The sequence below is a fragment of the Oncorhynchus masou genome, chromosome 11 (genome assembly GCF_036934945.1).
Source record: "Oncorhynchus masou masou isolate Uvic2021 chromosome 11, UVic_Omas_1.1, whole genome shotgun sequence".
Lineage (NCBI taxonomy): Eukaryota > Metazoa > Chordata > Actinopteri > Salmoniformes > Salmonidae > Oncorhynchus > Oncorhynchus masou.
The window spans coordinates 8,220,295-8,233,576 of NC_088222.1; the positions used below are offsets into that span (position 1 = coordinate 8,220,295).

Here is a 13,282-nt window from a genome sequence, read left to right on the forward strand (position 1 = left end):
GATGGAGCGAGACGGGGAGAAGTATAGATGGAGCGAGACGGGGAGAAGTATAGATGGAGCGAGACAGGAAGTATAGATGGAGCGAGACGGGGAGAAGTATAGATAGAGAGAGACGGGGAGAAGTATAGATGGAGAGAAGTATAGATGGAGAGAGACAGGAAGTATAGATGGAGAGAGACGGGGAGAAGTATAGATGGAGCGAGACAGGGAGAAGTATAGATGGAGCGAGACGGGGAGAAGTATAGATGGAGCGAGACGGGGAGAAGTATAGATGGAGCGAGACGGGGAGAAGTATAGATGGAGAGAGACGGGGAGAAGTATAGATGGAGCGAGACAGGAAGTATAGATGGAGCGAGACGGGGAGAAGTATAGATGGAGAGAGACGGGGAGAAGTATAGATGGAGAGAGACGGGGAGAAGTATAGATGGAGAGAGACGGGGAGAAGTATAGATGGAGCGAGACAGGAAGTATAGATGGAGCGAGACGGGGAGAAGTATAGATGGAGAGAGACGGGGAGAAGTATAGATGGAGCGAGACAGGAAGTATAGATGGAGCGAGACAGGAAGTATAGATGGAGCGAGACGGGGAGAAGTATAGATGGAGCGAGACGGGGAGAAGTATAGATGGAGCGAGACGGGGAGAAGTATAGATGGAGAGAGACGGGGAGAAGTATAGATGGAGAGAGACGGGGAGAAGTATAGATGGAGAGAGACAGGGAGAAGTATAGATGGAGCGAGACGGGGAGAAGTATAGATGGAGAGACGGGGAGAAGTATAGATGGAGCGAGACGGGGAGAAGTATAGATGGAGCGAGACAGGAAGTATAGATGGAGCGAGACGGGGAGAAGTATAGATGGAGAGAGACGGGGAGAGGTATAGATGGAGAGAGACGGGGAGAAGTATAGATGGAGAGAGACGGGGAGGAAGTATAGATGGAGCGAGACAGGAAGTATAGATGGAGCGAGACGGGGAGAAGTATAGATGGAGCGAGACGGGGAGAAGTATAGATGGAGAGAGACGGGGAGAAGTATAGATGGAGCGAGACAGGAAGTATAGATGGAGCGAGACGGGGAGAAGTATAGATGGAGCGAGACGGGGAGAAGTATAGATGGAGCGAGACGGGGAGAAGTATAGATGGAGCGAGACAGGAAGTATAGATGGAGAGAGACAGGGAGAAGTATAGATGGAGCGAGACGGGGAGAAGTATAGATGGAGCGAGACGGGGAGAAGTATAGATGGAGCGAGACGTGGAGAAGTATAGATGGAGCGAGACGGGGAGAAGTATAGATGGAGCGAGACGGGGAGAAGTATAGATGGAGCGAGACAGGAAGTATAGATGGAGCGAGACGGGGAGAAGTATAGATGGAGAGAGACAGGGAGAAGTATAGATGGAGCGAGACGGGGAGAAGTATAGATGGAGAGAGACGGGGAGAAGTATAGATGGAGCGAGACGGGGAGAAGTATAGATGGAGCGAGACGGGGAGGAAGTATAGATGGAGCGAGACGGGGAGAAGTATAGATGGAGCGAGACGGGGAGAAGTATAGATGGAGCGAGACGGGGAGAAGTATAGATGGAGCGAGACGGGGAGAAGTATAGATGGAGCGAGACGGGGAGAAGTATAGATGGAGCGAGACGGGGAGAAGTATAGATGGAGCGAGACAGGAAGTATAGATGGAGAGAGACAGGAAGTATAGATGGAGCGAGACAGGAAGTATAGATGGAGCGAGACAGGAAGTATAGATGGAGCGAGACGGGAAGTATAGATGGAGCGAGACGGGGAGAAGTATAGATGGAGCGAGACAGGAAGTATAGATGGAGAGAGACAGGAAGTATAGATGGAGCGAGACAGGAAGTATAGATGGAGCGAGACAGGAAGTATAGATGGAGCGAGACAGGAAGTATAGATGGAGCGAGACAGGAAGTATAGATGGAGCAAGACAGGAAGTATAGATGGAGAGAGATGGGGAGAAGTATAGATGGAGAGAGACAGGGAGAAGTATAGATGGAGAGAGACAGGGAGAAGTATAGATGGAGCGAGACAGGAAGTAAATGAAATAAATCTCCTCGCGTACTCTTGATCATGTTGACGTCGTTGGCTCCATCTCCGATGGACAGCGTGACGGCCTTCTTATACTTCTTCACCAGGCTAACCACGTTGGCCTTTTGTTTTGGCGTGACCCGGCAGCAGATGACCGCCTCGCACTCGCACGCCATGTTCACAAAGTCCACCTGACGAGTCTCCTTCTCCCAGTCGTCGATTGGCTGGGCAGCATCCTGGGGCGTGGCGGAGGCGGGTCTCTTACCGAGACGCTTCAGTCGAAGACGGCGACGCTTCTTTTTCTTCTCGTATAAGATCTCGTTCTGCAGACAGACAGACACGGAGGGAGAGAGACAGACAGACACGGAGGGAGAGAGACAGACAGACACGGAGGGAGAGAGACAGACACGGAGGGAGACAGACAGACACGGAGGGAGAGAGACAGACAGACACGGAGGGAGAGAGACAGACAGACACGGAGGGAGAGAGACAGACAGACACGGAGGGAGAGAGACAGACAGACACGGAGGGAGAGAGACAGACAGACACGGAGGGAGAGAGACAGACAGACACGGAGGGAGAGAGACAGACAGACACGGAGGGAGAGAGACAGACACGGAGGGAGAGAGACAGACACGGAGGGAGAGAGACAGACACGGAGGGAGAGAGACAGACAGACACGGAGGGAGAGAGACAGACAGACACGGAGGGAGAGAGACAGACAGACACGGAGGGAGAGAGACAGACAGACACGGAGGGAGAGAGACAGACAGACACGGAGGGGAGAGAGACAGACACGGAGGGAGAGAGACAGACAGACACGGAGGGAGAGAGACAGACAGACACGGAGGGAGAGAGACAGACAGACACGGAGGGAGAGAGACAGACAGACACGGAGGGAGAGAGACAGACAGACACGGAGGGAGAGAGACAGACAGACACGGAGGGAGAGAGACAGACAGACACGGAGGGAGAGAGACAGACAGACACGGAGGGAGAGAGACAGACAGACACGGAGGGAGAGAGACAGACACGGAGGGAGAGAGACAGACACGGAGGGAGAGAGACAGACACGGAGGGAGAGAGACAGACAGACACGGAGGGAGAGAGACAGACACGGAGGGAGAGAGACAGACAGACACGGAGGGAGAGAGACGGACAGACACGGAGGGAGAGAGACGGACAGACACGGAGGGAGAGAGACAGACAGACACGGAGGGAGAGAGACAGACAGACACGGAGGGGGAGAGAGACAGACAGACACGGAGGGAGAGAGAGAGACAGACACGGAGGGAGAGAGACAGACAGACACGGAGGGAGAGAGACAGACAGACACGGAGGGAGAGAGACAGACAGACACGGAGGGAGAGAGACAGACAGACACGGAGGGAGAGAGACAGACAGACACGGAGGGAGAGAGACAGACAGACACGGAGGGAGAGAGACAGACAGACACGGAGGGAGAGAGACAGACAGACACGGAGGGAGAGAGACAGACAGACACGGAGGGAGAGAGACAGACAGACACGGAGGGAGAGAGACAGACAGACACGGAGGGAGAGAGACAGACAGACACGGAGGGAGAGAGACAGACAGACACGGAGGAGAGAGACAGACAGACACGGAGGGAGAGAGACAGACAGACACGGAGGGAGAGAGACAGACAGACACGGAGGGAGAGAGACAGACAGACACGGAGGGAGAGAGACAGACAGACACGGAGGGAGAGAGACAGACAGACACGGAGGAGAGAGACAGACAGACACGGAGGGAGAGAGACAGACAGACACGGAGGGAGAGAGACAGACAGACACGGAGGGAGAGAGACAGACAGACACGGAGGGAGAGAGACAGACAGACACGGAGGGAGAGAGACAGACAGACACGGAGGGAGAGAGACAGACAGACACGGAGGGAGAGAGACAGACAGACACGGAGGGAGAGAGACAGACAGACACGGAGGGAGAGAGACAGACAGACACGGAGGGAGAGAGACAGACAGACACGGAGGGAGAGAGACAGACAGACACGGAGGGAGAGAGACAGACAGACACGGAGGGAGAGAGACAGACAGACACGGAGGGAGAGAGACAGACAGACATAGGGAGGGAGACAGAGATAAATAAAATGTTTACTCTTCATTAATTATTTCACTTTTGATTATTATCTATTTCACTTGCTTAGGCAATTTTGGCACATTAATTGATTCATAACTTCACTGTGTGAATTTAAACCATTTGATTGTTAATGTCTATTAATTCCCCATTACATATAGCACCAGTAGTACATGTACCTTTAATTATCATAATGTTGAAACTACAATGTTATTTTGGTTACAGTCATTTATGCTAATACATTATTATTACAGTCATTTATGTTAATACATTATTATTACAGTCATTTATGTTAATACATTATTATTACAGTCATGTATGCTAATACATTATTATTACAGTCATGTATGCTAATACATTATTATTACAGTCATTTATGCGAATACATTATTATTAGTCATTTATGTTAATACATTATTATTACAGTCATTTATGTTAATACATTATTATTACAGTCATTTATGTTAATACATTATTATTACAGTCATTTATGTTAATACATTATTATTACAGTCATTTATGTTAATACATTATTATTACAGTCATTTATGTTAATACATTCTCATTGTCAGAGTGGACATGTTGTTTGCACAACCAATGCAACACTGGTGAAAAACGAGTTGTTCGTTCATTTCATTCCATGAATGAGTTTTGTCCATTTATTCATCGTCTTGTTTTTGAGCGCTCTTGTCAAGGTGGAGTAAGGATGCACACCCGATTACACATAGAAGTAGTACTAGGCTACCAGGCCTGCAAAATGTACACCTATTAGTGTGCCCATTTTGGGAATCTGAGAGTATTTCTGATTGTCTCAACTCACCTCCACTAATGAGCTTCTCAAAGTCATTTTGTTTTCTTCACCTCAAAACACCAAGCAAACAAAGTTTGTTTTCACGTTAATCGAGAAAGACAATAGATCCACAATGTATTTGAATTTTTTTTGTTTGTTTTTTGTTCCAGCTCTCACCTATTTGGGAAAAATATCTGATCCATTGGAAAAGTCATAAAATAGGATCTGATTACCACTATCAGCCCCTTAACAGCCTCCAGCTGTGTCTGTCTGGAGCACACTGACACGGGAAACTCAGAGGCCCCAGAATATTTTATACAAAAGTTGCTAGTGTGAGCTTCTGGTGAAAGTTTATACAATATTTCAAGTTCTTTGCAGACAGGTCATGCATCGCCAATTTGATATTATAGGATATTAATGTTTGATCAGGTTCTACCTGCAGGCTGCAATGTTTTTATTTGTTGGTTTTATGTAGCCTATTTCTCCACAGTCGGTAATAGAAGTTACTGTTAGATTATTTATAATTATTTATTTATTATTTGTTGTATTTTGATTACCCACATGACAATGATTTTGAGATACGACGTTATTATAAATTAAATGAAAACAATCCACGAAAATGTGCATATGAAAACCATAACTGGCATGCAGATCGGTAGAAATGGTAACATAAACTGGCATTCCAAATGAAAAAAAAAAAGATTGCCGACCACTCGTGTAACCGAATTACCGGCACCTTCAACAGCATAACAGAAGGCCAGCGGGAGAAGAGGATGTTCGGGTCAATTAGTGTTTTTTTCTTCTTGATCTCTGGCTCCTTCTTGAATCACGTGTCTTATTTAATGAAACAGTGCGCTTAAAGCATCAGACACGCTCAATGCATATAGTTGATTTTATTCCAACACATATGGTGTGTCTATATACGGAAAAATACACGGCTTTCGGTCGACCAAGTTGGAGACCAACAACGACGTAGTAGGCTACTACACTCACCAGCCAGCCTCCAGTGATGATGAGGGCGTTCCTGCCAGGCTCGGGGAAGAACGGATCCGGTACCTTCTTCCTGGTCCGACCGAACGCAGGCGGCTGAACCCTTCTGTTTGCCTGTCTGATCCGCAGCTTCTCACTGGTCACAAAACACAGAATGATTTAAATGTGGGGGGGTTAAAAATAACACACTGTATATTAACAAGATGTATATTTGATCCCAGAGGATGTAAGTATTATTGAAAAATCAAACCTACTTGACATCCTCTCCATAGTGGATCTGCATGCCATCGGTAAGCAGCTTACAGGAATAGCCAATGTTCTCAGCCGTTTCTGCAAGTAGAAAATGGTAAAGTCTCCCATGTTTCTTTCCATCCCAGCCATCAATACACATTTAATCCATCAAGCTGCAGACTCCGTGAAGTAGCAGCTCGAGAAGGTTTGATCTCAATACTTAAATCAACAGTAAAACATGGTTGGGAAGTAAATATGACATGCTATAGTACATTACTATGAGCCCTGGCCACTATATAGGGAACCCCAGTCTCTGGTTGCATTGAGATGAACATTCCAAAGGCTCTCCCCACCACAGAGACAGGCCGCCACTGAGACTAAACCTTTCTTATCTCCAGTCAGGACCCAGATCTTGATGTCAGCCTTTGCCAGCTTGGCGATGGTCTCAGGAACCCCGTCCTGTAGCTTGTCCTCGATGGCAGTCGCGCCGATCATCTGCCGATTAGGACAAAACAAAGCAAACATGTCTCCTTTAAGAGTAGCAGGAAGCAGCAACTTTTGGGCGAGGCAAAGCGCTGAACACCATGTATGTAAACATTAACTAATGAAACTTGTAGAACATATAGCGCATTCGTAAAGTATTCAGACTTCTCCCTCATTTTATTACGTTATGCCTTATTCTAAAATATATTTTACAAATAAAACTCACTCTAGACACAATACCCCATAACGACAAAGCAAAAACATGCTTCGATTTTTCTGCTAATTTATAAAAAAAAACAAAAAAAACTGAGGATTCAGACCCTTTGCTAAGAGACTCAGCAAAGATCAGGTGCATCCGGTTTCCATTGATCATCCTTGAGATGTTTCTACAACTTGATTGGAGTCCACCTGTGGTAAATTCAATTGATTGGACATGGTTTGGAAAGGCACACACCTGTCTATGTAAGGTCCCACAGTTGACAGTGCATGTCAGAGCAAAAACCAAGCCGTGAGGTTGAAGGAATTGCCCGTAGAGTGCCGAGACAGGAGTGTCGAGGCACAGATCTGGGGAAGGGTAGCAAAACAACTCTGCAGCATTGAAGGTCCCCAAGAGCACAGTGGCATCCATCATTCTTAAATGGAAAAAGTTTGGAACCACCAAGACTCTTCCTAGAGTTGGCCGCCCAGCCAAACTGAGCAATCGGGGGAGAAGGTCCTTGATCAGGGAGGTGAAGGGGATGTTTTTCAGGGACTGGGAGACTAGTCAGGTTGAAGGGAAAGATGAACGGATAAAAGAACAGAGAGATCCTTGATCCAGAGCGCTCAGGACCTCAGACTGGGGCAAAGGTTCATCTTCCAACAGGACAACGACCCTAAGCACACAGCCAAGACAGTCTCTGAATGTCCTCGAGTGGCCCTGCCAGAGCCCGATCGAACAGCTCTGGAGAGACCCGAAAATAGCTGTACAGCGACACTCCAATACCAATCTAACAGAGCTTGATAGGATCTACAGAGAAGAAATGGGAGGAACTCCCCAAATACAGGTGTGCCAAACTTGTAGCGTCATACCCAAGAAGACTCAAGGCTGTAATCGCTGCCCAAGGTGCTTCAACAAAGTACTGAGTAAAGGGTCTGAGAATACTTATGTAATTGTCAGTTTATTTATTCTGAATAAATTTGTCAGTTTGGGGTACTGTGTGTAGATTGATTAAAACTAAACTAAAAACTAATTAATACATTTTAGAATAAGGCTGTAATGTAACAAAATGTGGAAAAAGTCAAGAATTCTGAATATTTTCTGAATGCACTGTATTCTACTGCCATAAAATATATTACATAGATTTCCGTGAATCAGTCCTTTAAAACTTCTTCAGGATTGGTGGGTGCCCTGCAGGATGGTTGAGCTAACGTGTGCTAATATGATTAGCATGAGGTTGTAAGTAACAAGAACATTTCTCAGGACATATCTGATACAGGCAGAAAGCTTAAATTCGTGTTAATCTAACTGCACTGACCAATTTACAGTAGCTATTACAGTGAAATAATACTATGCTATTGTTTGAGGAGAGTGCACAGTTTTGAACATGAAAAGTTATTAATCAACAAATTAGGCATATTTGGGCAGTCTTGATACAATATTTTGAACAGAAATGCAACGGTTCATTGGTTCAGACTAAAACAGTGCACATATACTGCTGCCATCTAGTGGCCAATATCCAAATTGCACCTGGGAAGGAATAATACATTATGGCTTTTCTCTTGCATTTCAAAGATGGTCCAAAAAAAAATGGTTGTTTTATCTTTGTATTAACTTTTACCAAATCTAATGTGTTATATTCCTTTCACATTTCTACAAACTTCAACTACAAACTCGTTGGAAAAAAAGGGGACGATCCTTGAGGTTAAATAGGTCCTAGATTTAACTGTCAATTTTGTTTAGCATGTTCTCATTATGTGGGATGAGCTTCCTACCATGAGGTTGCTCTCAATCTGTTCATACACTCGATCTAGAGCAGCCTCCCTGTTGCCCATAGTAACACTGGCAGCCTTGTGCTTCTTTGCCCAGGCATCAAACTCCTGCTTACTGATATCCTTGTAGCACAGACACAAGGTCCGGAGAGTCTCGTTGGCAAAGATCTACAACGGAAGAGAAGGTTTTGGTTTATTTGAACGTCATGGAATTACTGGAATGAGAAACAATGAATGAACAGGGGGATATTTTCACCATTCTGGAACTACTGGAGCCAAGATTCATTCAATAAGAAGTGACCAACCAAAAAGAGAAAGTCCAGAATGTCCTAGCTCAAAATACAACCACACACATGCTTCATAGCCTGGCCCCGACATAGACTGAAAACCATCCTTTACATCCAGCCTATCAAAAGACACCAGTGACCTACGTCTAGAGCAGTCTGGGTCACTTCCTTGTGTTTGGAGTTAGGAGAGAGGCGTTCGTAGATGACCGTGTCTGCTCCTTTGCAGTACAAACGGATCCGACCGTCAGGGAACCTCACTGTCAGAGAGAGAGATGAGACTGCATGTTAGGGAGATGGTCACAGTGAAAAGGCTCGTATTACAACATTTCAGACGCTTTGTCAAAGTTCGCATAAATCCAGGCCCGGTTAGAAGATTTCCAAATCATCAAGGAATGATTCTCCAACTCGGAATTCAAATAAACCTCGGAACTTTGCAAAAATTCCCAGAACTTTTACAACCCTAGAGGGGACGCCATGATCACAGTATTAAAATATTCACTCACGGATGATGGACATGCGTTTGCGGTCACTATTAAAGTCGAGCAGGGCCAGCATCTCGTAGGTCATCTCCTGGTCCATCTCGCTGATGGTGATGGTGTCCTGGGTACGGGACAGGAACACAAAACCAAAGTTCCTGGCAGCCGTCACCAAAGCTCCCTCGTCAGGAGAGGCTGCCTGGTACACCAACTCATCTGAGGATTGAGGACAACAGACAAATCAAGACATACAAACTCTGTGGCCAGAGGTTATGTCACACCTTTATTATAGAATAGTCATCGGTGTCCACGGTACTCTAAACTAAAACTACCTGGACTGGTTTCCCAGACAAAGATAAAAAGCTCGGTTCTGGACTACGAAGGATTTTCCAAAGAAGATTCTACATCAAGTTCAGAAACAGGCTTTTTCAGGTGTCCAAGAAAACAGCCCATTATGTACAAGAATTGGTTTCTGAATTTTGACCTCTGGCATTACTATAATGCAGGTTGCTCACCCTGTCTCTGTTCTGTATGTGCTAACTAGAGGACTTCAAACGCCAAATGCGCTTGTAGACCATTAAAAGTTGTTCTCCATGGTACTCTGAATACACATCCACTCTGGGGCCAGATATCCATGGTACTCTGAAGGAAGGCTACCTAGTCTTCCTAGGTGGGTTCAATTAACAGGACTAATCACATACTGTATGTGTGAAATCAGTGATTTCTTGAACTGACCAATCAATAAAATCATCCAATGATTGATTGAACTTTGAACTCTATCATCACTACCTTGGTTCCTTACCTTCTTTCTGTTCCACCATGACAGTGTGACACAAAGACAGCAGCTTGAAGAACTCCAAGGTGTCTTTGTCCTTCTTGGACCGGATGCAGGCCACCAGGGAATGATCCAAGTACTCAAACTTCCTGTCTGCGTACTTGTTCCAGGTGAAGTCCACTGGCTGTGAAGTACAGAGGGAAAGAAATGACCATCAATATAATGCTGTAGATGAAGCACTGTATGTGTCAAATCTGAATAAAATACTGTTTCAGACAAAACAAAAATAAAGTACCTTCCCGCGATCCAGAGGTACACCCGCAACATTAGCAGGGTCACCTGTCAAATGAAAAGACATGAATGCATCACGTCATAATACAAGCTTCAAAAATGATGTTTACAGGTGAAATCTGTTACATTCAAAAACAATGCAGAGTGGACTAGGATGTCCAGTCAAGCAATACTTGGGAGATGCCAGACCTTTAAAAATGGTAATTTGGCAGTAACAACAAACCAAATGTTATTGGTCACATACACATATTTAGTAGACGGTGAATTAAGCGTCCATGCTGAATATTGTTAAAATATTTTTAACTAGAAATGTGTCAATGTCGACATCCTTAGAAAACAGTTCATAAAATTGTACTTTTTTGTACTGCGGGTGGTAGTGAAATGACAACCACCTTGACAACGACAGCATGAACTGATCTGGGAACATCAAGCTACACTCTAGCCAGGATGTAACAAATTAGTCTTACCAAAGGTGTGTCCAGCGATGGTGCATTTCTTGAAGGCCATGATGTTCTGCGTGAGGGTACCGGTCTTGTCTGAGAAGATGTATTCGATCTGACCCAGTTGCTCGTTGAGGGTGGTGGTGCGGGCCTTGGCTGGGGTGTCTTTCTCCTGGTAGTACATCTGAAGGTCCCAGTTGATGAACTTCGACTGGCCCAAACGAATCACCTCCACACTGGAGAGGAAATTGGAAATATATTTCACCTTTATTTTAAACACGGAAAGACCCTAGATTAGAAACCTATTCTGGAAGTGGGGACCTGAAATACTCTCATGACGACTCAATACAGTATTCTATCATTATTTCCACAGGTACATGGGAGTTAGGATACTAGGGACTAGGAGATAATATAACCGTTCAGAGGATACTAGGGACTAGGAGATAATACGACCGTTCAGAGGATACTAGGAGATAATATAACCGTTCAGAGGATACTAGGAACTAGGAGATAATATAACCGTTCAGAGGATACTAGGAACTAGGAGATAATACGACCGTTCAGAGGATACTAGGAGATAATAACAACAGTTCAGAGGATACTAGGGACTAGGAGATAATACAACCGTTCAGAGGATACTAGGAGATAATACAACCGTTCAGAGGATACTAGGGACTAGGAGATAATACAACCGTTCAGAGGATACTAGGAGATAATAACAATAGTTCAGAGGATACTAGGAACTAGGAGATAATACGACCGTTCAGAGGATACTAGGGACTAGGAGATAATACGACCGTTCAGAGGATACTAGGGACTAGGAGATAATACGACCGTTCAGAGGATACTAGGAACTAGGAGATAATAACGACCGTTCAGAGGATACTAGGGACTAGGAGATAATACGACCGTTCAGAGGATACTAGGAACTAGGAGATAATAACGACCGTTCAGAGGATACTAGGAACTAGGAGATAATAACGACCGTTCAGAGGATACTAGGGACTAGGAGATAATACGACCGTTCAGAGGATACTAGGAACTAGGAGATAATACAACCGTTCAGAGGATACTAGGAACTAGGAGATAATACAACCGTTCAGAGGATACTAGGAACTAGGAGATAATACGACCGTTCAGAGGATACTAGGAACTAGGAGATAATACGACCGTTCAGAGGATACTAGGGACTAGGAGATAATACGACCGTTCAGAGGATACTAGGGACTAGGAGATAATACGACCGTTCAGAGGATACTAGGAACTAGGAGATAATAACAACCGTTCAGAGGATACTAGGAACTAGGAGATAATAACAACCGTTCAGAGGATACTAGGAACTAGGAGATAATACAACCGTTCAGAGGATACTAGGAGATAATAACAACAGTTCAGAGGATACTAGGGACTAGGAGATAATATAACCGTTCAGAGGATACTAGGAACTAGGAGATAATAACAACCGTTCAGAGGATACTAGGAGATAATACAACCGTTCAGAGGATACTAGGAGATAATACAACCGTTCAGAGGATACTAGGAACTAGGAGATAATAACAACCGTTCAGAGGATACTAGGAACTAGGAGATAATAACAACCGTTCAGAGGATACTAGGAACTAGGAGATAATGACAGTTCTGAGTCTTTGACTAAATAAAGCCCTCTAAAAGCAGGTGGTAGACGGTGCAAAAGAAAGAGCTTGGCTGTGTGCAATAGGTAGAAAACGTTATGAAACAGAATAAAAAAACAGGGAAGTTCTACACACATTTTCCCATAAAAAAAACAAACACAGATTTGCTACGATGTGCCCTACTGAACACAACCCGTGCCTGTGTTTGAGAGTGACTCGCCCAGGGAAATGTAATTATTAGAACGTGTACCCTTATTCAAGTCAAATGAGTCCGATTCCATTTCTATACTCACCTGACGTAGAGGGAGATGGGAACCATGGTGTTGAGCACGATGATGTACCCCCAGAAGCTGAGGAAACCTCTGTAAGAAGCAGTCTGGTCCTTACCGTCATACAGATACCAGGCCTTGCTGCCTACTTCCTCGTACCAGAAGGTGTTTCCGATGGCCAGGCCAGCACACAACAGGACCAGGATTACAAAGATCTGGAGAGGAGAAGGAATTTAAATCAATAGTTTTCATACTTTCTTACACTGCATCTCTAATTCCACAAGCATTCATCTCATCTCAAGCATGTATTTATTATGGATCCCCATTTAGTTCCTGCCAAGGCAGCAGCTACTCTTCCTGGGGTTTATTATGGATCCCCATTTAGTTCCTGCCAAGGCAGCAGCCTTTCTTCCTGGGGTCCAGTTATTTTTAAACATTAAAATATATTTTACAGATTTCACAATGCATTAAGTGTGCGCCCTCAGACCACTACGCTACA

At 45.0% G+C, this 13,282-nt stretch overlaps 1 protein-coding gene across 1 annotated transcript in view; it reads right to left on the reverse strand.

Moving 5' to 3' along the window:
• Window positions 1-13,282, reverse strand: part of LOC135548062 (phospholipid-transporting ATPase IC-like) — a 66,785-nt gene that overhangs the window by 13,869 nt on the left and 39,634 nt on the right. Inside the window, exons 12-22 of the mRNA XM_064977294.1 lie at window positions 12,808-12,998; window positions 10,911-11,119; window positions 10,448-10,491; window positions 10,180-10,336; window positions 9,405-9,593; window positions 9,046-9,158; window positions 8,618-8,782; window positions 6,547-6,658; window positions 6,187-6,262; window positions 5,936-6,068; window positions 2,073-2,361 (exon numbers count right to left, since the gene is read on the reverse strand). Of these exons, the coding sequence (XP_064833366.1) occupies window positions 2,073-2,361; window positions 5,936-6,068; window positions 6,187-6,262; window positions 6,547-6,658; window positions 8,618-8,782; window positions 9,046-9,158; window positions 9,405-9,593; window positions 10,180-10,336; window positions 10,448-10,491; window positions 10,911-11,119; window positions 12,808-12,998 (1,678 nt within the window). The remainder of the gene's footprint in view (window positions 1-2,072; window positions 2,362-5,935; window positions 6,069-6,186; window positions 6,263-6,546; window positions 6,659-8,617; window positions 8,783-9,045; window positions 9,159-9,404; window positions 9,594-10,179; window positions 10,337-10,447; window positions 10,492-10,910; window positions 11,120-12,807; window positions 12,999-13,282) is intronic.